The 26,436-nt window shown below is 61.2% G+C and overlaps 2 protein-coding genes across 2 annotated transcripts; one reads left to right on the top strand and one right to left on the bottom strand.

The window, feature by feature from the left end:
• The first annotated feature begins 220 nt into the window (after window positions 1-220).
• On the top strand, window positions 221-12,842 carry LAMP1 (lysosomal associated membrane protein 1). The gene is made up of 9 exons (XM_056129808.1): window positions 221-347; window positions 1,970-2,088; window positions 5,485-5,695; window positions 5,811-5,972; window positions 10,465-10,652; window positions 11,101-11,226; window positions 11,573-11,639; window positions 11,715-11,885; window positions 12,038-12,842. The coding sequence occupies exons 1-9, from the start codon at window positions 299-301 to the stop codon at window positions 12,175-12,177; spliced, it is 1,233 nt and encodes a 410-aa protein (XP_055985783.1). The 5' UTR covers window positions 221-298; the 3' UTR covers window positions 12,178-12,842.
• Window positions 12,843-13,575: 733 nt separating this feature from the next.
• GRTP1 (growth hormone regulated TBC protein 1) lies at window positions 13,576-26,138 on the bottom strand. The gene is made up of 10 exons (XM_056129256.1): window positions 25,587-26,138; window positions 24,091-24,178; window positions 21,696-21,750; window positions 20,887-21,035; window positions 16,913-17,071; window positions 16,093-16,217; window positions 15,664-15,760; window positions 14,350-14,522; window positions 14,087-14,272; window positions 13,576-13,826 (listed from the first exon to the last, which is right to left on the bottom strand). Exons 1-10 carry the CDS (start codon window positions 26,136-26,138, stop codon window positions 13,737-13,739), a joined length of 1,674 nt encoding a protein of 557 aa, XP_055985231.1. The 3' UTR covers window positions 13,576-13,736.
• Between the last annotated feature and the right edge of the window lie 298 nt (window positions 26,139-26,436).

Here is a 26,436-nt window from a genome sequence, read left to right on the forward strand (position 1 = left end):
GCCTCGCCCGCCGCGGGTGCCCCCGGCCCGCGCGCCCGCCCCCGCCGCCCCCTCCCCCGGCCCGCGGCCCGGCGGTCACGTGGCCGCCCGGAGGACGCGGCGGGCGCGCGCTCTCGCGAGAGCCGCGTCCTCACGTGACCTCGCGGGCGCGGCGCGCCTCACGTGACGCGCGGCTGCGGGTCTCCTTCGTCCGCGGGCGCCGCCGCCAGCAGCCGGGCCCGGAGAGCGCCGGACGCCGCCCGTCGTCGCGCCCTCGCCCCGCCGCGCCCGCCCGCTCCCGGCCCGCGGCCCTCGCGCCATGGAGGCTCCCGGCGGCGCCCGGCGCCCGCTGCTGCTGCTGCTGCTCGGTGAGGCGGGGCGCGGGGCCGTTGGGGCGGCGGGCGGGCCTGCCCGGAAGGGTCTCGGCCGCCGCGGCGCCCCTCACGCGGCGCCCCCGACGCGCGGGCGCCCCCACGGCGTCCCTCAGGCGCGGGCGCCCCCACGGCGTCTCTCAGGCGCGGGCGCCCCCACGACGTCTCTCACGCGCGGGCGCCCCCACGGCGGCCCTCAGGCGCGGGCGCCCCCACGGCGGCCCTCAGGCGCGGGCGGCCCGGCGAGCCGAGGGGACCCGCGTTGCGTAAGCCCCGCTCGGAGCCGACCGCGCCCCGCCGCGCCCCTCCCGCCCGCCCCGTCTCCGAGCCGGGAAACGGGCCCGCGTGGAACCGCCGCTGGGGGGCGGCCGGGTCGGGCCCGCGCGCCGAGTTCTCGGGCCGCTCGGCCCGGGCCGGCCTCGACCGACCTCGGCGCCCGCGGGCCCCGAGCAGGAGGGGCGCTCCGGTGCTCCCGAGAACCCGGGGGCGGGGGTCCCGGGACCGGCCGCCGGCCCCTCCCCAGAAGCCAGAGCCCGGGGGGCGGGGGGGCGGTTGTGGGGTGCAGCTGCGCCCAGGCCGCCCTCCCGCGCCGTGCCCTGAGCCGCCGCAGCCCCGAGCAGAACTGGCTTCCGGGGCGCGTCTTTCCTGGCTTCGCGGTCGGACGTTTCGGGCCCCTCCGGGCTCGCCGGGGCTCGTCTTGGGCCCTCCCGGACCCGGCCCGCTCTCCGCTCCGGCCTGGCTTCCGCCTGGGGCTGGCGAGAGAACCCGCTCACGTGGGCGGCACACGTGGCCAGCGCGGTGGGCGTGTCCTTGGAGACCCTGGGAGCCGAGTTGTGGGATCAGCCTGGCAAGGACCGAGTCCCTGCGCCCGGGGGCGCTCCCCTGCCGGGCCCTGCGCGGTGGCTGGAAGGTGCTTCTGCCCCTTGGATGGAAGCGCTCGTCCACTCCGACACAGGACCTTTCTGCCCTGGACCCAAGGCTTCCGACGCACTGCCACGCCCCGCACTTGAGTGCCTGGGTCGGGTCTTGCCCCAGGGAGCAGCGGGGGATGGACCCGGCAGGCAGGCCCGTTTGTGGGAAGCTGGTAGCCTTTGGGGAGTCCCTGGCCTTGGATCTGAGTAGGAGTCAGCTTTGAAAGGTATTTTGCGACAGGCCTTTAAGGGAAGTAATTGGGTTCTTTGACCTTGTCGGAGAGGTGCCTGGAATGGAAGCCGTCGGGTGCCTGGGGGCTGCCCTCAAGTCTCTTGGGTCCTGACCATCCACAGGGACTGTGCTTGTGCCCTGGGGCGGCTTGCAGCTGCAGCATTCCAAGGCCCCACCCTTCGGACACAGTGGGGACGGCTTGCAGTGCCCTTTCTGCTGCTTGGGTGTGTGCACCTGAGCGGTCTCCCAAGCAGCTTGCTTCTCCGTGGGGAAGATGAGCCCACTCCGGGTGTGGACATTTCTGAGCCCCAGAGGGTGCCCCAGGGCAGTGAGATTGGAGTGCAGGGACATGAGGGCAGATCGGAGGAGTGTGGTCCTGAGCCCTTGCAGGATGGAGAAGTCTCAGCCTGTTTTGGCTACGGCTGTGTTCATCACGGTCTTGGGAACCCTCTGACTTTCTCTCCGGGACTCTGCAGGCCTCGTGTACGGAGCAGCGGCGTTTGTGGTGAAAGACTCCAATGGGACAGCGTGTATCATGGCTAATTTCTCCGTGACCTTCTGGATCAACTACAACGCAAGTGGTTCTAGTCCTCAGGTAGGAGCGAGGGCTGTACCAGCTGTTCTGAATAGTCTGCTCCTTGCTCTCCTTGCCTGCGCTGCCCTTTCCTGCCTTGTCCAAGGTCGGCCAGGGTTAATCCCTCACTCCCGCCAAGCACCACAATCAATGATTCCCTGGGTTTTTTTTTTTTAACTTTTTGGGTCACACCCGGTGATGCTCAGAGGTTACTCCTGGCTCTGCACTCAGGAATTATTCCTGGCGGTGCTTGGGGGACCATATGGGATGCCAGGGATCGAACCCAGGTCAGCCGCGTGCAAGGCAAACACCTTACCTGCTGTGCTGGTGCTCTGGCCCTCCCTGGGTTTCTTGTTGTTCAGTGTCTGTGCTATCTTTCTTGGCCATGGTGCAGCTCAGTATGTATAGGCATCTTTCTGGTTTTGTTTTTTGGATCTTCTGAGTGAGCACTTGGGGGGGACCCTAAGGGATTAAATTTAATTTCTTCTGTTCCTGGGTATTAGTCTCATACTACGTTTTTATTTATTTGTGTGAGGATTTTTTTTTTTTCTTTTTGGGTCACACCTGGCAATGCACAGGGGTTATTCCTGGCTCTCCACTCAGGAATTACTCCTTGTGGTGCTCAGGGGACCATATGGGATGCTGGGAATCGAACTCAGGTCGGCCACGTGCAAGGCAAACGCCCTACCCGCTGTGCTATTGCTCCAGCCCCTTGTGTGAGTTTTTGGACCATACCCGGCAGTGCTCAGGACTGACTGCTGGCTCTGTGTTCAGGGATCATTCCTGGCGGGGCTCAGGGAGCCATATGGGGTATTGGGAATTGAACCCAGGTCGGTCATGTTTGAGGCAAGTGCCCTGCCTGCTCTAATGCTCTGTGCCCCTCCATGTTTTTTTTGTTTTGTTTTTATCTCAAAAGTAAGTGCAGTCATTTTATGCCTGTCCTTCTCTGACTCAATTCATTCAGCATAATACTTTCCATGTCCTTCCATGTATAAGCAAATTTCATGACTTCATCTTGCCTGGGTGGCTCCATAATATTCCATCGTATAGATATACCGTAATTTCTTTAACCATTGTCTGTTCTTGGGCATTCAAGTTGTTTCCAGATTCTGGATATTATGAATAGTGCTTCAGTGAGCATTGAAGTGCAGAATGCATTTCTGCTGTGTTTTTGCTCCCCGGGACATATTCCCTAGTAGTGGTATTACTGGATGAGATCAAATGGAAACTCGATGTTTAGTTTTATGAGGAATGTCCTCGTTGCTTTCCAAAAAGGCTTGACCAGTCGACATACCCACCAGTAATGAAGGAGAGTCCCTATCTCCCTGCATCCGTGCCAACACTGGTTGTTCTTGTTCTTTTTGATATGTGCCAGTCTCTGATGTGAGATAATTCCTTGTTATTTTGATTTGCATCTCGCTGATGACTAGCAGTGTAGAGCGTTTTTTTCACATCCTTGTGGCCATTTGTGCACTTAATCTTTGATAAAGAAGCAAGAAGTGGGAAGAAAGCCTCTTGAAGTGGTGGTGGGAAAACTGGCAGCTACATGCAAAAAAAAAAAAATTTAACTCCGACTTCTCTCTGACACCAGGCCCAAAAGTCAGGTCAAACTGGATTAAAAAGACCTCGGTATCAGACCTGAATCCATAAGGTACATGCAGGAAAATGTAGGCAGAACCCCCCCATGACGTGAAGCTGAAGATCCCTTAAAGGATGAACCACCACTGACCAAGTAGTGGAAACAAAGATAAAATGGGGCTACATTAAACTAAGACACTTCTGCACCTCAAAACAAATGGTGATCAGGATACAGACAACCCATGGAATGGGAAAAATCATTTATCTAGTATCCATCAGATAGGGGGTTAATATCCAAGATGTATAAGGCACTGCTGGAACTTTACAAGAAAAATCCAACCCCATCAAAAAATGGGAGAAAAATATGAACAGAAACTTCCTCAAAGACTGTAACCATTTGGTCTGTTGAACTTCCTCCACTCATCTCTGGGAGTCACTTGTGAAGAGTTTTCTGTGCAGTGCTCTAAACGTGCCTCTTTTTTGGGCCGGGGGCGGGGGGGATTACACCCAGCAATGCTCAAGGGTCACTCCTTGCTCTGCACTTAGGAACTATTCCTTTCATTGCTCGAGACACCATATAGGATGCCAGGGATTGAACTAAAGCAAGCGCCTTACCTGCTGAACTCTCCAGCCCTCTGAATGTCACTTATTGGGTAGAATTTCTTACTTGTTGGTCGATGGCTTGACTTTGTGCTCCGAGGAGTCCTTCGGGAGTGGAGGAGATGCTTGCATGCGTGAGGCTGTGGGTTCTATCCTGACACACAAAACAAACCCCATAGACTTCCTCAGCCCCAAAGTCAGATACTTCCCAAGCCCTGGAAGCTAAGAGGTACAGACACACTAGGAAAGAAGAAAGAAAAAGATGAAAGCCACTGTGCGTGATATTTAACTACTGTTTCTTCATTCAACCCTCAAACACGTTCTATTTTTGACTCTTCCTTGGAAACTGCCTTTTTTCCATGTATATTCCACGGGACCGAACTGTCTTCTCTCCTCGCTCCCAGGGGACTGCTAGGCCTGGGCCGTCTACTCTGCTGTCCTTGTGCGCCTCCTGACCCGGGGCCTGTCCCTCATACACTTGCTTGCTCTTCTGTGCCCGGTGGCAGCTGCCAGCAGGGAGGGATCAGGTCCTCACTGAGTTCTGTCACACCCCTGTTGTCCTGCTTCTTGTATTTTTTTTCACATTCTGTTTTTATGTGAATTTCATAACCCAGATGGGCTAGTTTGTGGTTCTGCCGGATCCTCCCTTACTGCCCAAGCACAGCTTCATTGGGAGGACCTTGGAGGAAGGACAGGCCAGCCCCAGCACGTGAATGGGCCTGCACAGGTTCTGGTTTCTGCTTTGCTGGTCACCGACTGCGCTGTGCCGCTGCAGGGACATGAATGCCGTGTCCTATTGGGAGAGACTTTATCAGATTGCATGTCTGTAGCAAAGGAAGTCGAAGTGATTGTTTTCAAACATCTTAAAGGCCATGTTAGTTAACGAAGATTAGTTAAAACTTAACGGACTTGTTTCAGTCTGTTAAAATTTTTGTTGATGAATTGTAAACTGATCTGTTTGAATGATTTTTTTCAATTTTAAGGCCATTTTTGAATCATTTTTCAATTTATTATTTATGTCAGCTGTCTTTCCTGTGAATTGCTATTTGGTCTCTTACATGCTGTGCTGATTCTGACTTTTGTTTCTCATGGAAATGACTCCCTGAGCAGTGACCCCTGAGATCAAACCTGCCTCGTTTCATACCAGACTCCAGACATCTGGCAGACTGCCTGGTGTTGGCGAACCCCTTCGGTAACCTGTGTTCTAACTGGGTGCTGTTACCACTGTGCTTGTTCTAGAATGCGACCTTGACCCTGCAATCCAGTGACCAAATGTTGAACAGCAGCTTCTGTGGGAATGCCTCTGAGTCCAGCCTTGTGATTGCACTGAGAAAACAGCATATCTTGACCCTCAATTTCAGAAGAAACGCAACTCAATACAGTGTCCAGAAGATGAGTCTTTCTTATAACTTGTCAGACACGTCTGTTTTCCCCAATGCCAGTACCACGGGTAAGACTCCAAACTCAAACAAAGCGGGGGAAGATTGGGCTCAGAGTGTATCTTGAAATGACGTGTCACCAAGTGCTGCCAGGAGTTCTAAAGCATGTTTGTTTCTTCAATTTAGAACGCAGAATTGTGGATTCCCAGACCGACATCACAGCAGACATAGACAAAAAATACATGTGTGCCAGCAGGCATCTGATCCCCATGAGTCCTGGAGTCATTGCCGAATTCCGCAATGCCACCATCCAGGCGTACCCTTCCAACAGCACCTTCAGCCGGGAAGGTAAACTCCTCACCCTGTCTTCCCTGGGCCTTCTTTCTCGGTGGTGGCCAGAGCTGCTGAGCATCAGGGTGGGCCCCAGTCTGTCGGCCAGTGGTGGGCCCAGACTAGGAGGGCCCCAGTAGTACCTGCTGTCCAGGTACCTGCCACCCACTATCGCCCTGGGTTTCTGACCTGCCTCGGCAGCCTTCAGTGAATGACCTGCACCCCCGCCTCTTCTCACGGAGGACGAGGTGTCCTGTGTGCCAGGGACAGACCGAGGCATACCCTGTCCCAAATGTGACCTGGTGGGGCCTTCCCACACGTTTGCAGTTTGGGGTGTGTCATGGGCCGCCACCCCCTGCGCTCCGTGATGTTGAGAAGAGAGCAAGTTCTCACCCTGCCTCAGAGGGCCACTCTCCCACCTTCTTTCATGTGCCACATTGCCCTGCTCATCTCTGTATAGAATCTGAGCTGTAGCTTTGTGCGTCCTGGGTGCAGGCACCCCCAAACCAGGTCCAGTTGCCACACACATGCACTTTGTGTCTCTGTTGACCAGAAGAGGTAAATGGGCAAAACCAAGCCAGGGCACTCCCAGCCAGTGCCAAGCAGGACTTACCACATTTAGTGACTCGGAACAGTGAATCTTCTTCTGGAGGGGATTCAGGGGACCAGAGTGTAGTTCCTTGAGGCCAGCTTGAACTGAGCTGTCTGGTTCTGCCCTGGCGCGAGCTGGATTTTGTGGATCTGGGACCTCACATTCTCCTGATCTGGCCAATCTTGAGTCATCTGGGCCAGCAGTGGGGGTACAGAGGAGGCAAAAGCCCATGGAACACTCAGAGCTGCCCAAGCATCATACTTCTCTCTCCCTAATTCCTCCTCCCTCTTCCCTCCTCTCTCTCTCTCTCTCTCTCTCTCTCTCTCTCTCTCTCTCTCTCTCTCCCCACACCCCCCCCCCCCCGCCTCCTCCTCCTTTTCTCACCCCTGGAAATCACCCAGGGCTTCACCTTATTGACCAGCTCTTTCCTGGGGTTGGGCCCTGAGGAGGGATGGAAGGTGTCTCTGGGCCCCAGAGATCAGGGCCGAAGGGACCATGGACTGGCGGGCATCAGCTGTCTCCATGAGCCAGCCTGTATTCCTCACAGTTGTGTCGTTGCTGGGGGTCTTGGGTGGTTCTTCTGGAATGGCAGTTTGTCTCCTCTACCCATTTCACTGCTTTGGTTCTTCACGGTGCAGATCTGACCTTGGTGCCTCCCACGCCCCTTCCCTGTCGTCGTCGTTTGAGGTGGTTGTGATGATCAGACTCGTGTGCACTTGCTCTCCCTGGTGTGCTCCCAAATGCTTGTGTGTAGCCGAGGCCTGGCAGGCAGCGACTGGTGCTCTTGGTGACCTCTGCGGCCGTGCCTTAGCCTGCTGCTCACGCAGCTGGGGCTGTGGTGCTTGTTGAGGGCTTTAGCGCTCTAGTGCCCAACTGACTGTATTGTAGCTGGACATTAGTGGTGGCACCAGGGACCAGAGCAGGAGCAGGTATGCCGGGGTCAGGGTCCTCCAGGGTTCGGACTGTGGCCGAGTGCGCTGTGCACCTGTCCTGCTCTCCGAGCTTTTCTTTTTTATCTTCAACACTTTTTTCAAATGCACATAAGTGTATGTGTAAGTTTACATTTTGCTCTCCTCGGGGAAAAGAGCCTGTGTGAAATGTTCGAAATGCTTTTCCCCTAGCCTGTTCTGCTGTGGCTTGCTTTATTGGTCTGCGTGGTGCTGGAGAGTGAGCCCAGGGACTCCCGCATTCAAAGCAGGTGGTGTGTCCTTGGCCTCTGGTCATGCATTCTGATCTAAGAATTATTGCGTGTTTAAGCAGAGAGGATACTGTGGGTATAGGGTGTTTGCCTTGCACGCAGTCTGGGTTTGATCCCCTGGGCACTGCTGGGTATGGCCCCCAAACAACGACAAAATTAGTTGAATGCGTGTATTTGCATTAAGTTGATTTTTTTGTTTATGAGCCGCATCTGGCTGGCTCTGTACTCAAGAATCACTCTTGATGGTACTCAGGGGACTATATGAGATGCGAGAGCTTGAACCCGGCTTGGGCTCACGCAAGGCAGACACCCTACCTACTGTACTCTTTCTCCAGCCCAGCCAGTAGGTCAGTTTACTGTTTGTTCTTGGTGGTGCTCAGGAGCGATTCCTGGCTCTGTTCAGGGACCTCTCTGGGGCTCAGGTTATGCCAGGGATTGAACTTGAAGGACAAAGCCTGTGCTTGGCACTTCCATTATTTGGGGTGTGGGGGTGGTGGGGGAGCACACTTGACTGTGCTCAGGGCTTGCTCTGTTCTGGACTCAGGGACTCAGGACTCTCTGGGGTGCTGGGATCAAATCCTCGTCAGCCATGTGCAAGGCAGGTGTCTTGCTTGCTGTGCTCTCAGGGTCCCCCCTTTTTCGGTGTGTGTGCTCAGCTCTTTGAGCTCTCTCCTGACCTCAGAGCCAGTCCAGTTCCCGTAAGATGTGTTGTGAAATGTCTGACCCGCCACAGGTCTCCGGGGCCTTCACGAGTGGGTGGGTGAGCTGCATCACTGTGTTGTCTGGTGTGGGCCACAGGGCCTTCGCATTGAGCGAGCTCATGGACTTCCAGCCCCACCAAGGGAAGTCAAGCCTGAGTTGAAGTCCCATCTGTTCTTAAAGAGTCTTCCCCAGGCTTGTGGGGGCTGATGGGATCGTGAGGAGTAATCTGAGGTGCTTGGCCTGGGACCCGCAGAATCCAGTAAGCAGGGGCCCAGCCCCTCCAAGCAAGGTTTCTGACTGGGTTAGTTGGGGCAGACCGGATCAGGGTCCCAGCAGCCTCTGCTTGCCATGACTCCTCAGGGTTGGATTTTTACAGTTTTGATGGTGGTGGAGGCGGGATTGACGTGGCACAGTATAGGAGGATGTACAGTCAGTAGCAAGGACTGAAGACTGAATCAGCCTTCCACATGCGGAGATCTTCCAGGCCCCAGGGAAGCTACCTTCACGGCCCACCACACTTATGACAGAGTTTTCCATAGCTTGCAGGGCACTCTGTACTATTGGGAGATCTGGGAGTGAGGCCGTGTGGCCTGAGACCTCCTGACCTACCCGTTGTGCCCAGGCTGACCATGGCCTCCCTGGGGACCCCTGGTCTTGCCAGAGGCCATTAATGGGGTGTGAGTCTCTGCCTGCACTGGGACCTTGCTGGAAAGATGTGGGTGTTTGTGACAGAGTCAGGCCGTGCAGGCTGCACGTCACCTCTTCCCGTGGAAAGGGATTGTTGGTCTGTGCAGTCTTTCTATGGTGCATCACTGTCCTCCTGGCACTTGCGGGTTGGTGGTTGTGGTTGGTGCTGGTTTATGCTGTACTGTTCTGGAACTACTGGTTGTAGCTGTGCTTACAGGTCGCATCAGACCCACGTCTCCCTAGTTTTCAGGCTCTTCATTCAGAGACTTTGTCCCCACAAAACCGGTATGTGTGGGTGTACAGAATGTTTCAGGACTTGATTACGGATGTGTGTTCGAGACCTGCCTTGGCTCCTAGGAGAGTGCTTGAGGAAGCAGAGTTGCCGCTAAGGCAGTGCCCAGAAGCTTCCTAGAAGCTTTGAGTAGAAGCCCTGACACAGAGCACGCAGCTTCCTGGTGGTTCCCGAAGCTGAGCAAGGAAATGGACGGGATACACTGGGCTGTGGCCTGCTCTCCTTGAGCTCTTCCCAGCAGGCAGCTTCTGTCGCGTTTGTTGTGGAAGAGACTCACGGGCGCCACCTGCTGTGGGCTCCACGCCTAATGCCAAGCAGGAGCCTGGGCAATAGTGGCAGGTCAGGCTGAATGGGACAGGTGCGCGTTCCAAGGCTGCTCAGCCTCAAGGTACCAAGAGGCCTCCCAGACCACACCCCACGCCTCATGCTCTCCCTGAGACTTGCCCGCGCTGGCCTCCCCTTCTCGATGCTGGTGTGGGTCTGGGCTCTGAAGCTGCTCCCAGCAGCATTCCCTCTTCTCCCTAGATGTGACCCCCTGCAGCCCTGGGTGGCTGGTGACAAGCTCAGCTCTCCCTGAGCCAGCCCGCTGGGTTCCCACTGTGGCCTGTGGTGTTGCCACTGTCCGCAGCTGCAGCCCAGGCATGTGGATCTGGCTGGGCCTGTCACAGCACTGCATGGCGCCTGCGAACAGAGCTGTGCGGGGGCTGTGCTAGAGGAATGTTTGCTTAGAACTGGCGCTTGTGTGTGAGGCCCTCAGCAGCCCATGATGCCTCTGCCTGCCTGGTCCTGGAGGTGCCCTCAGAGCTGACTTGGAGAAGTTAGGGGATGGGGTTTCTCTCCACTACAGAAAGTATATGGCAGGTATCTTTCCAGGAGCTGTGCTGAGTGGTGGGTCTTCGGAAGGGGGGCACGGTAGGCCATATCTGCTGGGAACTTCTAGGCAGGTGTCTGCGGGGTTTGGAGGAGCCGGGCAGCCTGGCCTGGAGAACCCGAGGGCACGTTCCTGCCTGCACACGGCCACTGTCCCTGTGTCCCACAGAAACACACTGTGCACAGGATGGGCCTGCTCCTACCTCCGTGCCACCCACAACGCCCCACCCTTCACCACCCCCCACGCCTGAGGTGCCCTCGGTGGACAAGTACAATGTGAGCGGTACCAATGGGACCTGCCTACTGGCCAGCATGGGACTGCAGCTGAACATCACCTACAAGCAGATGGATGGCCAGGTAGGTTGGCCTGGGCTCTGCAGAGCACGCGTGTGATACTGTATGTGCTGAGGGGCCGCCACAGGGTGCTGGGTCAGACGTGCAGCCTGCATGGTCCTCAGTGGGACCTATCCTAACTGCGGGAGCTTGTCTCAAGAAGGGTGGCGGTGGTGCATTTGAACTGCTCATTGGACTGTGTTGAGGTATGAGCCCCCGTGTTTCGCTTCTGTCCGTGTCGGTGATGTGCATGTCTCTGAAGAGAAAGGGGCTGTGAAGCGCAAGTGGTGTTCGTCAGGAGAGGGGAGGCGGTCCAAGACCTGTTGCTTGTCCCATAAAAGCTTTCAGAAGCTTCTATGGGGGTTGGGACCCAGAAGTTTGCAGTAAAACGGCCGCCACACAGGTGGCCTTGAAATCGTCCTTTGGGGAATATGTGGTAGACTTGGGACATGAGGCTCTTCTCCCTGTCCAGGTGATGACCCGCATCTTCAATGTCAACCCCAACAAGACTAAGGTGAGCGGGAGCTGCTCCGCCCAGCTGGTGACACTGGAGCTGCTCAGTGAGCCTGAGATGGCCCTGGGCCTACAATTTGCAATGGTGAGTGTGGGCAGCACCCGTTGGTAGGGAGGTGCCAGTGTTGAGTCACGCAGGTGTGCAGGGCGGGTGTGGACTGACTGAGAACGGTGGTGCCATTGGACTTCCCCAGGTGAGCTTGGCCTCTCCCTCCAGTCCCACTGGGGAACTGTGTCTTCCCTGAGTGTGGCTTTTCAGGTTCCACTTGATAGAACCCTGGGTTCTGTCCCAAGGTCTGGGAGGGACTGGAAGGCTTGTGCTTCCTGCAGCATTTCTTGTGTGGGGTGTGGAAGCAGCCAGTGCCATGTGCCCTCCTCACCCCAGGGCATTCTCGCTTTATGGGAAACGTGATTCTGGCTTCCTTCCCCAGAATGCAAGTTCCAGCCGCTTCTTCCTGCAAGGAGTCCAGCTCAACATGACACTGCCTCAAGCCAAAGGTAAGGCCCGGCACATTCGACACATTCGACACCCGTCAGGCGCCCCAGGGCACTCACTCTCCTGCACCCTTGCAGAGCCGGCCTTCCATGCCGCCAACAGCTCGCTGAGGGCCCTCGAGGCCACCGTGGGCAACTCGTACAAGTGTAATGCTGAGCAGCACGTGCGCGTCACAGAGGCCTTCACCCTCAATGTGTTCCGGGTGTGGCTCCAGGCCTTCCGCATCGATGGCGGCAAGTTTGGGTCTGGTGAGTTTTGAGTCCTGGGCGGGGGTCTGCGTTTTAGGGCTGCTTCCGGGGGCTCTCAGATGTGCTCGCCTAGCACGCGCCCGACGGGGGGCGGGGGGGCGGGCAGAGTCGCGGGGAAGTGCGGCCGCAGCCCATGCCCCGCTCCCCTGCAGTGGAGGAGTGCCCGCTGGACGAGAACAGCATGCTGATCCCCATCGCCGTGGGCGGCGCCCTGGCCGGGCTGGTGCTCATCGTGCTCATCGCCTACCTCATCGGCAGGAAGAGGAGCCACGCCGGCTACCAGACCATCTAGCGCGGCCTCTGGCCTTGCGCTCGGCCCAGCAGGTGCCGAGGCCACTTTCTTGCAACAGATTTCCAAACCCGCTTCTCCAAGGTGAAGTTCACCTGCAACATTCACTGCACAGAGTAACTATTGAAATGACGGTGTTAATTCTGCTAACTGGGTTCAATATTTTGCTAACTGGTTAAACGTTACTATTTACCACAGTAGACCTCTAAGGGGTGAGAGTGCTTCTCTCGGCGGCCCTGCTCCGCTCTCTTCCGACTGTAAGATCCTGGTGTCTGGTCTTCTCATCTTTTTCTCAGATTTAAGCCTTACAAAGGGAAAGTCCTTGTCTTCACACTCCAGCTAATTGTTGAAGCGCTTCGAAACTAGTAGAGAGAAAATCTTAGGACAGAAGCACTCGAAGGGTCAAAGTCCAAAATGATCATACCAAGCTAGGATGTCAGGCTTGGTCCAGCCTGTCCCATGGCCTGGGCCACCCGTTTGTCCCTTCAGTGGCCGCTTCTGGCCAGCTGCAGCTAGCACTCTCTGGTAGTGCACGGCTCCCTGCCTGTGTCACCCGGGCACTATCTGCGGGCTGAGCGACTGCCTGCTTTGGCCAGGCAGGGGAGCCCAGGACACCTCCGTGAGCATTGCCTGTAACGATGCTAATAAAGTTTGTTCTTTGTTTTGTGTGGCCTGTGTACTGTCAGTGCAGGGGTGCCAGGGCCTGCAGAGGAGGGGGCTGGGCGTGAGGCCAGTCGGAGAGCTTGAGTTCGTCCCAGCAGTCATGCCACGCACCCCGGGGGGAAGCCATGGGAGGGCCCGGCCCCGTGTGCCTTTGGCCGCCCGGCCTGTGCTGGCGTTTGACTTAGCTCCTGCGAGGTCTGTCCTGAGTCAAGCAAGAGACGGCCCTGGGGAAGCAGGGGACACTGGGGTGGAGGGCATCTGGGCACCCAATCTGGCAAAGGCCCCTGAGGCCTGTTGGTGCAGGGTGGTGGATGGAAGGGGGCCAGTGACACTTGGGAGAGGATGGGGTCTCAAGGCCAGCCTTCCTTCACATAATGCCATTGTCTGTGGGCTCCGGGAAGGTAGTTCTGGGCCCAGAGCTGGCACAGCTGTGACACCTGGCCCCCAGAGGTGTCCTCTGAGAGGCTGCTTGGCCTGGTGGGGCCTTGCCCTTCATGTGAGCCGCTGCTCACTTGGACCCACAGGGAGGGGGCAGGATGCAGGATACCCGGGAAGGGTCCTCCCGCCCATCTCCGTGGAGGGGGTGCTCAGACTCTGCCCTAACAGCGTGTCCCTGAGGGGAAGCAGCTGCAGCTGCCCGCACAGACCTCCACAGGGAAAGAGGCCCGTCCACTTGAGGGAAGTTTGCAGCAGGCCCGGGAGCTGAGGGGATTGGCAGAGTGCCATGTCGGTGTGGAAAACTTTATTCAGCACAGGGGCTCATCTCGGATGAGCTGCCCGGGTGAGAACAGACTGAGAAAGGTAAGGCAGTGGAGCTCCAAATCCGACAGACTTAGACCATTCTTGACAAGGTCACGCCTGAATGCAGGTGAGCATTTCCCGTGAGGCCACTGCTGTGGTCAGCCCTGGGCCAACAGCTGGGCCCTGCAGCTCTCTCGCAGCTGGGTGATGGTTCGCATGGGCAGGCGTCCAGGCTCAGAGAAGATTTTCTGGAATGGGAACAGTACTGTTTGTGGACAAACAGGAGAGCGCGGATGGGCAGGCTGCTCCTGTAGGAACCAGGGACCGAGGCCGTGGCCAGCTGCTGCACCAGAGCCGAGAATTAACCAAAGAACAGGCTCTCTTGCTGCTTTTCTCAGAGGTGAGGGCACGGCCGCCCCCCAGCACCCACTACCACCCCAGGGTGGCCCAGCAGGCGCCCAGCCACCAGACCCACAGGGCCCTGTGCTGCTGCCTCCGCGGCCCACACCTGCATGAAGCTGTGACATTCGGTCACAAAGGTCCCTCTGGTGATCTGCCGGAAGCGCTCACACACATCAGGGACGCTGGAAGCTTCCAGGATGAATGCCTGGTTCTCTTTGATGAGGGTCAGGGCCACGCGGAAGAGGATCTTGGAGCCCTCGTTGAACAGACAGTCCCAGATCCGGAACACTGTCTGAGACGGTGGTGCAGACAGGTCAGTGGGGCCCTCGCCCCGGCCCCCGTCCACCCCAGGGCCACACACGGACTCGCCTCCACAGGCAGGACGTCCACAAACAGGCAGATAAGCCAGCGGGATGCCAGCAGGGTCCAGGAGACACCGTGCCGCTCCATAAGTTCCGCCACAGCCGGCATCTTGGTCCTCACGAGGGCACCCAGCACCTCCTGGTCAGTCTTGAGGCCCAGCATGGCGGGACTGTAGTAATCTACAGGGAGGGAGGGTAGGAGCACATGTGGAAGTCTGGGCAGCGTCCCCAGACGCTGGGAGGGACTCAGTGCAACATGGTCTGCTGAGGGGCCACTGCCACGTGGGGCTCCGTGACCAGGGGACTCCATACTGAGGCAGAGGGAAAGGTGAGGTGCTTCACAGGTTCGGTCACTTGTCAGTCTCTCACATCAGCTGGGACAGCACTGTGGCCCCTACCTGCGGGGGTGGGGCAGATCCCCGAATCATAAAGCACTGTTCCAGGATCTGGAGCCGCTGGGGGATGTGCGCTCAGGACAGTCACCCAAGCCCACGGGGCGGGCAGCTCGCCACAGGAACCCTGGCACAAGGAGCAGCCAAAGGCAGGACGCCAGTGTCTCCCTGGGGGGTGACTTCACGGGGGAGCGGGCTCCCCTGCACCACAGGCTCCGACCACCCCCCTCTGGGACGGTCTTGGGCACCTGCCCCACCCACTGAGCACGTCCAGCCTGAGCTCAGGAGTCTGACAGTCCAGTGTCCTTCAGAAGCCCGGGCCTGGTCCTGCCTTCCCATCTCGATTCCCTCGTGGCTTTGGGCCCACTTGGCAGTGCGCGGCCAGGAGGGCCGGAGCCCAGCCTCCTGCCTGCAGTGCCTGGTCTCAGTTGCGGAGTTCCTGGCCCGGTTGTTTTAGATGAGCCCTGTGTATTTTAGAGCCTCCCCGTGTCCTTCCTGTGTTCAGACACGCACAGAGCAAGCTCAGACCAGCAGGACCGTGCAGGTGCTGGCCCTTACTCGTGTTGGACGGATGGCCGGGCTCCTGGTGTCCGCAATGCAATCCATCCTCCCCATCCCCAGAGGCTATGGCTGAACCCGCAGCTGACACCCCGACCCCAGCTTCCTTGGACTTGGAAGTGGGGAAGCGTGCGGACAGGAGGAAGGACGGGACCACCCCCACCCCTCTCAGAGCCAGGCCACACGTCCCTCCAGTGCCCTGACACCATCACATCTCAGGATCCATCTCCCCCAGTCAGCCACAGCAGGGTCCCCCTGGGTCCACGCTGACCTCTGGCCACATTCATGGTGCAGACCTTAACTCAGACCAACAGGCCCCCTGCAGCAGGGCGGCAATCCCGCAAGGGCACTGGGATGGGACGTCCACATACCGGGCAGTATTCTCCCCACTAGAGCATCCAGGAGCCAGAACGCCTCTTCTTCATTCTTCGTGATAAGGATCAGGTAGCCGGCCACGAAGTTCATTCCCTGAGTCAGACAGCGAGAGTCCCTGTGAGTCCTGGCTGCTCCTGGAAGTGCCTCCAGCTGGGGGCTGGCTCACACCTCTCAGGACGGGCTGCCCCTGCCGCGGCTACCTCCCGGACACAGGCCCAACGGTGAGGATGGGACTCCCACCTGCAGCAAAAGCCCTGGACGGGCAGATGGACACACGGGCCCAGCCTCAGGAAGCACTCACGCGTGTGCACATGGCCTCCGACTCAGATGGTTGTGCAAACACGCAGGCCCTCTACACGCGTGTGCTCTTACTGTACACACTGGCTTTCCTTATCATGCACTCATCCCTGTCCTACCGGACCTACCTGGCAGTAGCCCACACGTTGGTCATGGTGCCCGTAGGCCAAAAGCACGTTGAACAGAGTTTTCTGCAGACAAGGCTCGGCGCTGCTCCGGAAGCGGATGTTGTCTGGGAAGGTCCTATTCATATCTGCCGGGTCGTGATACCGTCACGCACAGGCACCTGCCCAGGGTCCCAGCGATTTCCACAAGCCGCCGCGCATCCCAGCCAAAGTGACCCACCCTCGGCTCCGGCCAGAGGGTGCCTCCCCATGCACCCCTGGCAGAAGCTAAATCAACACAGCAGGAAGGTGACACTCCACACCTGCAGGTCTAAGACAATACGAAAGCGCAGAGCATTGCCCTGCCAATCCCACCACCCTAGGCCCTGGCGAGCCCGCGTGTCCTGCCAGGCGGGGGCGCACATTCCCTCTACACTGACGGCTTTGCCCTTCCCCTGCAAGCACAGCCTGAGCGGGGCACCCTGCAGGTCCGTGCTGGGGCTGCCCCCACACGGCATCACGGAGGTGGCTGCAGGCACAAGCTCGGGCCACAGCCCTTCCAGACCAGCCCTGCAAACAGCCAGTGACCCGGCCTGTCCCGAGCCTCCGAGGCCACATGTCCTCGTTGCCTCTTTACTGCTCCTCAGAAACTGGACACCCAGACAGCTGAGTCTCTGGCCACGCTGCAGCCCACCGGCCCTGCCCCGAGCAGCTGTTGCCCTGCCCTGGCTGGTGAGTGTGGGCTGCACCCCGCCCCCTCCCCCAGGGGCCTGGTCTCGCCCCGCCCCCCCCAGGGTGTCAGCTCTAGCCCTCCTGCCCATTCCCAGGGGACTAGCACCATCACCTGTCCTGATAGCCTCCTCCAAGCTGTCATTCCTTGCTCCCTGCAGGAGCTGATGGTAGTAGCCCGGATTCCGGTCCATCTGGTCCTGGGCTCCACTCACCCCCATCCACACGCGGGCCCGGAGCTCCAGGGGGATGCCCTTCCGGATGTAGCGCTTCACTGGGGGGGGGGGGGCAGCGTGAGGTCACATGCTACACCCCAGCCACTCCCCCTGGTTCCCTGTTCCCCACCAGGGAGAGGGGGGCCCCTGCCCAGTGGTGGCTAGGCACACCCAGGAGAGTGCATGGGAAAAGGGACCGTGGGGAAAGTCACATGAGCGGGGAAGGCCGCCTGGTCCTGGAAGTTAAAGCAGACGCCAGAGGGGCCAGAGCGGGTCAGGACAGAGCCAGACTCAGGCTCGAGTCCTGGGGTAGCCAAGCAGACCAGGGACAGGGAGGCCAAGCAAGGCTGAGCTGAGGAAGGACACCTGGTGGCAGCGATAAACTGAGGAAAGCAGCGGAACTGCGTGCTCGGCAGCCAGAGCCGTGGATTAGTGACCAGACACGATGGACGGGAAGCGCATGCCACCACGCCCACATTTCCTCACAAAGCCGGGGGCAGAGCTTTGTGGTCTCCCTCACACTGTCAGAAATACCAGCACTGTACGAGGACACATTCGCTGGGAAAGGACAGCACAAGCACGGAGTGAAACCCCACAAGCCACAGGAGACACCTGAGGCCTCAGAGTCTCAGGGACAGTCTACACCAAGTCCAGACGCAGGGCCGCCGTCTCCTACAGCCCCACGGGAGCTGCCAGGAGGACAGGAAGCTGCAGAAATCCAGTTTCTACACACGAACAACAGACCACGCTCAGGAAGGATCAACAACATCTCATTTTCAGTGACGCGGGAAATTGTACAGACCTAACCAAGTCTCTGCAGGATCCAAACGCGAAGGAACCTTGAAGTTGAACCATGAGGCCAAACCATGTTCTTTAATCCACCAGAAGAGCCAGCACTATTGGCTCTTGCCCACGGATGAAGGAAACCCATCTAGTTCCTCCAGTTAACACAAGCAAGATCAAAGGTTCAGGCGATGGTGCAGAGACGGAGGCCGAGGGCCCAGATGCAGGTGCAAGGGAGGGAGAGGCCCATCCAGGCTTCCTGTGGGGATCCAGGGTTCGAGCGAAGAAGACATACATCACAGAATGACAAACCCTATCACATACCCAGCACAACTGTCAGGCACTGCATGCCACAGTCAGTCATGGCTGAAGTACCTGCCAGACCCACACCTGCCACGGCGCAGCCCTCAGACCGTCATGCCACTGCCAGACACATCCTGTCAGACTGCCGTGTCACAGTCAGACACCGCCTGGTGCCAGGGCATCATTCCCAGCCTCAGAGAGAAGGTGTTGTCTCAAGCATGCGCTGTGGCTCCTTAGCCACAGGTTGGGGCTGCTCGGGGCTGGACGGGGGTCAGGGCCGGGGCCGGAGCGGGCACTGGGTTCTGGCTTGACTTGGAGAGCCAGACTGCTCGCGCCACAGAGCTGCACCAATGTCGGTCTCCGCCTCAGCTTACAAAACCCGTCGGGCTGGGGAGTGCACAGGGGAGGCAGCCACCTACCTGTGACTGAGACTGGCTCAGTTCCTAGTACCAAGTCCCTCCTGAGCACAGAGCAGGAATATCCCCTCAGCCCCACCAGGTTTGGCCCCCAACCCCAACATAAGTTATTTTAAAAAGAGAAAGGATGGAACTGGAGTGATAGCACATTGCGTGAGAGACATCCAACCGGGCCTGACCCCCAGCACCACCAGGGGTAAGCCCCGGGCATGACTAGGCAAAGGGAGAAGGACAGGAAGGACAGGAAGGGGGACGCCCTCAGTCAGCAGCAGCTGCTCTACCCCTGCCTCAGGAGCCTCTCTGGGCGGGCTCACTGGCCTGCTGGCGTGGACACACTCCCACAGGCTGGACGGGCCACACACCCTTAGTTCTGGACACCTGTCAGAGGCACAGAGGAAAGTCCCGAATCGCCAGGGAGTGACCGTCCCCCTGTCTGCTCAACAAAGCCAGGCAAACTGCGGTCTGAGGTCTGTGGCACCCACAGCAAGGTGCCCCCACGCCATGGTAGGCAGGTGAGCACCAACAGTCTGTCCACAGCAGGGCAACCTGGCCGGACAGAACAGTGCTGCCCTGGGAACCGCAGGCCAGTGGGTAAGGCGCTGGCTTTGCACACGGCCGACCCGGGATCCATCCCAGCATCCCATCGTCCCGAGCCTCCCCGGAGCGATTCCTGAGCGCAGAGCCAGGAGGAACCCCTGAGCACCAGCCAGGGCGGCCCCAAAACCAAATCAAAAGCGTAGGTCTGCCAGGCCAGAGACCGCCACACACAGAGGCCCCGCTTGAGAGACAGCCCAGGCCACGAGAACCGAGGGTGGAGTAAGGACGGGAGCGACACCCTCCACGTCTGCTGCTTTCTGCACCCAGGGTGCGGCCGTATCCTGCCTGGCCGGCCAGCCCGAAGAACGGGATTCCCACTTGTGACTAGCACGTCCACTCTTGCGCCCGATAGTCCTCCGCAGTGCCGGTGGACTCTGGTGACCACACGGAGCCCAGGGACCCTTCAGGATGCACCCCCATTTCCTACAGGAACACCAGGGCATGGGGCCAGGTGCGCTGGCCGGGGGCCCACTCGTTACCTTGACACGAGCCCCAAGCCTCAAGGAAGGTGTTTGCGACCACGCTCTTGTGCAATCACACTTGGTACCAGCACCAGGTTCAACCAGCAGGAATGAGCCAGAGAAATGCCACGCGAAGAAGAAAGCTGTCAGCCAACAAAACCAGCGACATCTCGGGCAGCACGTGGAAGAACAGCAGGACCAGGGCTGGGAGATGGTGACAGGGTCCCCTGGAAGGAAGTGAACCGGGCCCCAGACAAGGAACCGGCAGGCGCGACCTGCAGCTGGGGAAGGAGTATGCACTCCGGCCGTGCTGTGGCCTGGGGCCGTACAGCCTCGGGTGGTCAGGGCGTGAGCGCTGGCCTGCCTTCGGCCAGGACTGCAGTTCAGAGCTGGCTGCGGCTGGCAGGACGCCTCCCAGATAAAGCCAACTGCAGGGGCAGCTGTTGCACGCACGCAACCCTGCCTGTGTGAACACAGGCACATCACGAGCACGGTGTGTGTGCGCAGGACACATGCACGTGTGTGCTGTGTGCAGAACTGAGCCATCCCCGATGCCTGTTCAGTTCTTTATCCACAGGTGTATTGTCTAGCTGTACCACACATGTGCACAATGACATGTCTGTAGTATACATGCCCAGACAGATGTGTGGTGTGCATGACTACATACATGACTACACGTGTGGGTGCCTGCAGCTGTGTGTGCCGTGAATATGTAGACATACATGGCTCCGTATGTGCACGAGATGGGAATGACTGCAGGTGTACTTGCGTAGCATGTGCACATGTATGTCTCTTAAGTGTGCTGCGGCGAGCATGATAATGTGTACTACATGCGTACACATGTGCTATATACCTCACTGGACACATACATTCACGTGTGTGCATGTCATCATGTCTTGACACCCTGTTCCTAGGGGGAAAAGGAGGACAGTTGCCAGGAGTCACCTCCCAGGTCACCACCACCTGGGGCCAGAGATACAACGTCCTTCTGTCAGACCCGGATTGAGGGCAAAGGCCTTAGGGCAGCGAAGGCCCCACGCCCAGGGGCCTCAGGGAGGGGCAGGGGCTGGCCCCGGCACACGCCTCGGGGCACACCTGGCAGCTCTAGACCCGGCGCCCTCAGGGCAGGGGGCTGCCGGCCAGAGAGCGGGACTCACCCGCCCCCGCCCCCGCCCGCGGTGTCCCAGGCCCCAGGTGCGGGCGCCCAGCTGGGGAGGGGCCGGGTCCCCGCCAGGCGCGGGCCAACTCACAGCTGCGCCGCTCCGAGGGTCCGCGGGTCCCTCCCCTGGGGCCGGGCCGGGGGCGCGGACTGACCCGTGAGGCTCCTCTGGAGGCGGCCGCCCTGGAGCAGCTGGGCCCACTTGACGGCCCGGCGGGCGAGGACCCCCAGGTAGGCGGCCAGGAAGTCCTCGTAGGCGGCGTGGTCGAAGTCCGCCGGGCGCTCGAAGCCGTACGCGTCCACCCTGCGGCACAGCGCGTTGTGGGGCGGACCCAGCCGGGACCCCCGCCCGCGCCTCCGGCCCGGCCCCCGACCCCCGCCCGGCCCCCGACCCCCGCCGGGACCCCCGCCCGCGCCCGGCCTCCCGACCCCCGCCCGGCCCCCGACCCCCGCCTGGACCCCCGCTCGCGCCTCTGACCCGGCCCCCCGACCTTCGCCCGGCCCCCGACCCCCGCCGGGACCCCCGCCCCCGCCCGGCCCCAGCCGGGACTTTCGCCTGCGCCTCAGACCCCGGCCCCGCGCCCCCCGCCCGGCCCCCGACCCCCGCCGGGACCCCCGCCCGCGCCTCGGACGCCGGCCGGGACCCCCGCCCGCGCCTCCGATCCGGTCCCCCCGACCCCGGCCCCGCGCCCCCCGCCAGGCCCCCGATCCCCGCCGGGACCCCCGCCCGCGCCTCGGAAGCCGGCCGGGACCCCCGCCCCCCGCCGGGACCCCCGCCCGCGCCTCCGACCCCGACCCCCGCCGGGACCCCCGCCCCCCGCCCGCGCCCGGCCTCCGCCCCCCGCCCGCGCCTCCGACCCCGGACCCCCGGCCCCCTGGCCCGGGTCCCCCTTGCCCCGGCCGCGTCCCCCGGCCCGAACTCCGACCGCGCCCCGACAGTCCCGCGCCCCCGCCGCGCCCGCACCTGCGCCCCCCGCCGCGCTCCATGCCGCCCGCCGCCTCGTCCTCCGCGGGCCGGACTGGGCCGGGCGGGCCGGGCCGGGCCGGGCGGGGCGGGCCGGGGAGGGGCGCGGCGGGGGCGAAGGTCGCGGCCGGTGGCCTCACCTGGCGGGGGCGGCGCTGCCCGCGGCGGTCAGCGTGGCCCAGGCGCGCCCGCGAGGGGCACTTGGCCGTGGCGCGCGGCGCGCGGGCCCGCAGGAGCCGGGCCGGGGTCCGCCGCGCGCGCGGGGGGCACCGGCCGCCGCAGACCCCCGGCCGCGCGCGCGGGGGGGAGGCCCCTCGGCCAGGGCGTCCCGCCGCTCCCGGGGCTCCCGCGCGGCCGCACCCCCGCCCCGAGGGCTCGGGGACCCCCGGCTCGCGCCGCCCCCCGCGTCTCCCGCCCGGCGCGTCCGAGCTGCCCCGGACCCCGGAGGCCGGCGGGGGTCGCCCCGCGCCCCGACCCCAGGGCGGCAGGTCCACGCGGCCGGCGCGGGAGGAGGCGCCCACCGCAGCGCCGCGGTGCGGACCCCCGGCCCGGCCCACCCTGGGGCGCGGCGTGTGCCCGTGTGTCGGACGCGTCGGCCTCCCCGGGGTGGGGCGAGTGACGGAGGCCACCGGACGCGGGCGGCGGGAGAGGCCGAGCCCCGCCGGACTTTCGGAGACGCACACGCGTGCGCGCGCGCTCGGGCCGGTGGGGACACGCGCGACCCGGCCCGGCCCGGCTCCCCGCTGGCGAGCGGCCGCCGCCACCCGCGTGGGTTCCACTGAGCCCGGGACGCGCCCCCGCGACCTCCCTGAGGGGCCGGCGCGGGGCCGGGCGCGCTCCACGCGGCTGACCGGGAGTGGCCTGAGCGCCGGTGCGGGGAGAGGATGCCGGCCCCGTCCGTCCACGGGGCACCGGGTCTCGCCCACAGGCCCCCGGGCGTCCTTCAGGCCGGCCTCACGCAGGGCGTGCGTGTGTGCGTGTGCATATGTGCGCGTGCGTGCGTGCATGTGCGCGCGTGTGTGCATGTGTGTCTGCACCCGTGCATGTGTGCGTGTTTGCATGTGCATGTGCGCGCGTGTGTGCACGTGTGTCCGCGTCCATGCATGTGTGTGCACGTGCACGCGTATACGCGCGTGTGCGTCCGTGCATGTGTGTGTTTGCGTGCGTGCACGCATCGGCCTCTCGCCTCTGCGCGCCCTTGGGCCGCTGTCTGGCAAGCGACTGCTGTGCTCCGAGCACCCGTGTGGACGTTCCTTCCGGGAGGCCCCCAGTGGCCCGGGCGGACTCTGGGCGGTGACCGGATCGGGCTCCTGAGAGGACCCTGGACCACCCTGTCTGACAGCCACGCTCCTGTGCTTGGCTGCTTGGCCCTGGGGCAGTCCGGGAGGGCAGCCATCCTGAGGTGAAGCGCTGAGGAGGGGGTGACCGTCCTGAGGTGATTGTCTTGCAGGAGGGACTGACTGTTCTGAGGTGAAGCCCTGAGGAGGGCAGAGCCGACTGAGGTGATACTCACTAGAGAGCGTGACTATCCCAAAGTGAGCCAGATGGGAGGGATGACCATCACCAGACGATGCCCCTCAGGAGATCGTGACCATCCTGAGGTAACAGTCCTGCAGAGGGTCATGACTCCTGAAGTGACGCCCCTCTCGAGGAGGGTCATTGACCATCCTGAGGTGAACCCCATAGTAGGGGGTGACTGTACTGAGGTAAAAATCTTGCAGGAGGGGGTGACCCTCTGAGGTGACAGTCCTGCGGGAGGGGGTGGTCATCTTGAGGTAACAGTCCTGCAGGGGATCATGACTTTCCTGTAGTGATGCCCCTCCAGAGGAGGATAATCATCTCGAGGTGATCCCCTGCAGGAGGAGGTGACCGTCCTGAGGTAAAAATCTTCCAGGAGGAGGTGATGCTCTGAGGTGACAGTCCTGTAGGAGGGTGTGGCCACCCTGAGGGGAAGCCCTTCAGGAGGAGGTGGCCCTCCTGAGGTGACAGTCCTGCAGGATGGGGTGACTGTCCTGAGGTGATGTCGTTGCAGTTTGGAGGGACCATCCTGAGGTGGTAGTCATGGTGATGACCGTATCCTGTGGTGACATTCCTGGAGGAGGGAGAGACTCTTCTGAGGTTATAGTCCTGCCAGAGAGGGTGACCATTATGAGGAAACAGGCTTGTAAGAGGGTGTGACTGTCCTGAAGTGATGTCCCTCCAGGAGAGATGACTGTCCTGGGTGATGCCTCTTGTTTAGGGACATGACACCATCTGTCACTTCACATGAGCCCTCAGCGCCTGACTGACAGTCACCCTGGGCCCAGCTCTAGGCAGCCATCCCGCTGGGCACCACGCTTGGTAGCTGCGGGGTTGTTGCTCCCGGGAGCCTTATTTGGGAATGCAGGAGACCCACCTTCCCGGCGCCCGCCAGCCTCTGGACTCCAGGACTTGCTGTCCCTCTGTCTCGGGATCCCTCGGATTCCAGTCATTCTTTCCGACTCCTGTAACAAGACACAGGGCGCTGTCAGCATAGACACCGTCTTTAAAAATAGCAGCTCTCGGGCATCAGCTCCCCGCTCTGCCAGGAAGGGTCACTGTGGCTTCCTGGGCCGGCCCTACTGGCTCCTGTTTCTAAGAGCCACAACTGGACCAGGAGCTGCCCGCAGGGACGCAGCCGGGAGCACCGTCTTGCAGACCACACCTGGACAGGCACCTGCCCGTTTAATAGGGCGGCAGTGGCAGCCCTGTCCTGGCTCAGAGAATTCCCACCCCAGAACACCAGTCAGAACCCTTGTCACACATGCTGAATTGTCACACTCGGTGATGGTCACACACAAGGGGAGGTCACACAGTGATGATCACACGTGATGGTCACACATGGTGACGGTCACCTGGTGTGGGCCACACATGGTGGTGGTCACACATAGTGAGGGTAGTCACACCGTGATGGTCACACGGTGACGGACACACTGTGATAGTCAAATGGGGGTGGTCACACACCTTGATCATTACACAGTGATGGTAACACAGTGATGGTCACACACGGCGATGGTCACACATGGTGATAGTCCAAAGGGGATGGCCACACATCGCGACAGTTACACAGCAAACCAGGTGCACATGCTCAAGTTGGGATCCCTGAGGGATGACCTGCCATACCAGGGACAGTGACTCCGGCGGTGAGGGGCACGTGCCCTGAGGTGAGGGGGGCCCAGACTTCACCTAACCAGCCGGCTTCCAGCACCCAGCGCGTGTCTTATGGGAGAATTCCTCTTCCTGACCTTGCTCACGTTCGGAGCAGAGGGTCCCTCGGGCCTCCAGCCTGCAGCCCTGTCCAGCTGGGCCACGCTCAGGAGACATGATGTGGGGAGCAGAAGAGTAGTCGCTGGAGCGGGCTTTCGTCACAGCGCTGCTCAGAGCACTGTTCCCCGAGATAGCCGCATGTGAGCTCGCGGGGACCCCTGCCCGCAGCCTGTCTGCGTGTCCCCATGGTGCCCCCCTGCCCACAGCCTATCTGTGTGTCTCCACGGTGCCCCCCAAGCTCTCAGGGACCCCCACTCACAGCCTGTCTGTGTGTCCCCACATTGCCCCCCTGAGTTCTCGGGGACCCCACCCACAGCCTGTCTGTGTGTCCCCACGGTGCCCCCCGAGCTCTTGCGGACCCCCGCCCACAGCCTGTCTGCGTGTCCCTCCCTGACTAGAAACCCACATGTGTGTAGACAGGAGCGGGCTCAGCACACAGGTGCTTTATTTCTTGTCGACTGAGATGCTCGGGAGGGCGATGGGGACACAGGGTGTCTGGCGCAGGTCCTGCTGCGTAGAGGGCTGGGACGGGAGGCTGCAGGGTGCGGACCCCCAGGTGAGGCCTCATTTAGGGGGCTGGGGGGTGTCGGTGGCCCTGACACCCACGGGCCGAAAGGACTGCTCAAAGGCGCTCTGGTCGCAGAAGCTCTGAGCCCTGTACTTGGCGGGGGGCGCCGGCCTGGCCCGCTCTCCCCTCTCCCTCAAGTCTCTCCTGGCCGCCCAGGTGCCGGGGGGCGTGTGGCCAGCACCCTCGGGCGTGGGCTCCCTGGGGCCCTCAGACCAGCCCTCCCCTGCATGGGCCGGTGTCGGGGACCCCCTGGACCTTCCTCCTGCAGTGGAAGCTGCTGCCGCATCACGGGGTGCCGCCCCGCCCGCCTTGGCCTCCTTGGCGGGCCCCCAGGTGGGGGCCTGGGCAGGGCCTGGAGCCTGGACCCGGGGGACTCCCGTGTCCAAGGGCAGGCTGTGGGCCTCCGTGCCGGGGCTGTGCTGTCCCGAGGGTCCCGGCCCGCGCTCGCTCTCCTGAGGCTTCACCCCAGTGGTCTGCGTGCGGGGGGATGGCCGCAGAGTGACCTGGCACTCGCCAGTCTCAGGGGGCTCCCTGTCTGCCCACAGCTTCGCTGCTGGTGGGGGTACCAGGGGCAGCTGGCATGGGGCCATGGTGACCCCCGGAGAAGGCGGGGCCTGAGCATGGGCAGGTGACCAGGCCCAGGCGCGGCGGTGCTGCGGGGTCCCCGCCTCGGTGCTCACTGCCCACTCACCAGAGACTCGGGGCTCTGCTGGCCCTTCCCGGGTGCCCGCGGCTTCCTTTGGGGGCACATTTGGGGTGTCTGGGGCTGGAGGCTGCTGCCGACCCACGTGTCGACCCGGCTGTGAGGGCTCTCGGGGGGCCGGGGGCCGGCAGTTGTGGCCGGGAGCAGGGGCCTCTCCCTGGAGTACGTGGCCCGCGCTGTGCCCT

The sequence above is a fragment of the Sorex fumeus genome, unplaced genomic scaffold (genome assembly GCF_029834395.1).
Source record: "Sorex fumeus unplaced genomic scaffold, SorFum_2.1 ptg000072l, whole genome shotgun sequence".
Taxonomy (NCBI): Eukaryota; Metazoa; Chordata; class Mammalia; order Eulipotyphla; family Soricidae; genus Sorex; species Sorex fumeus.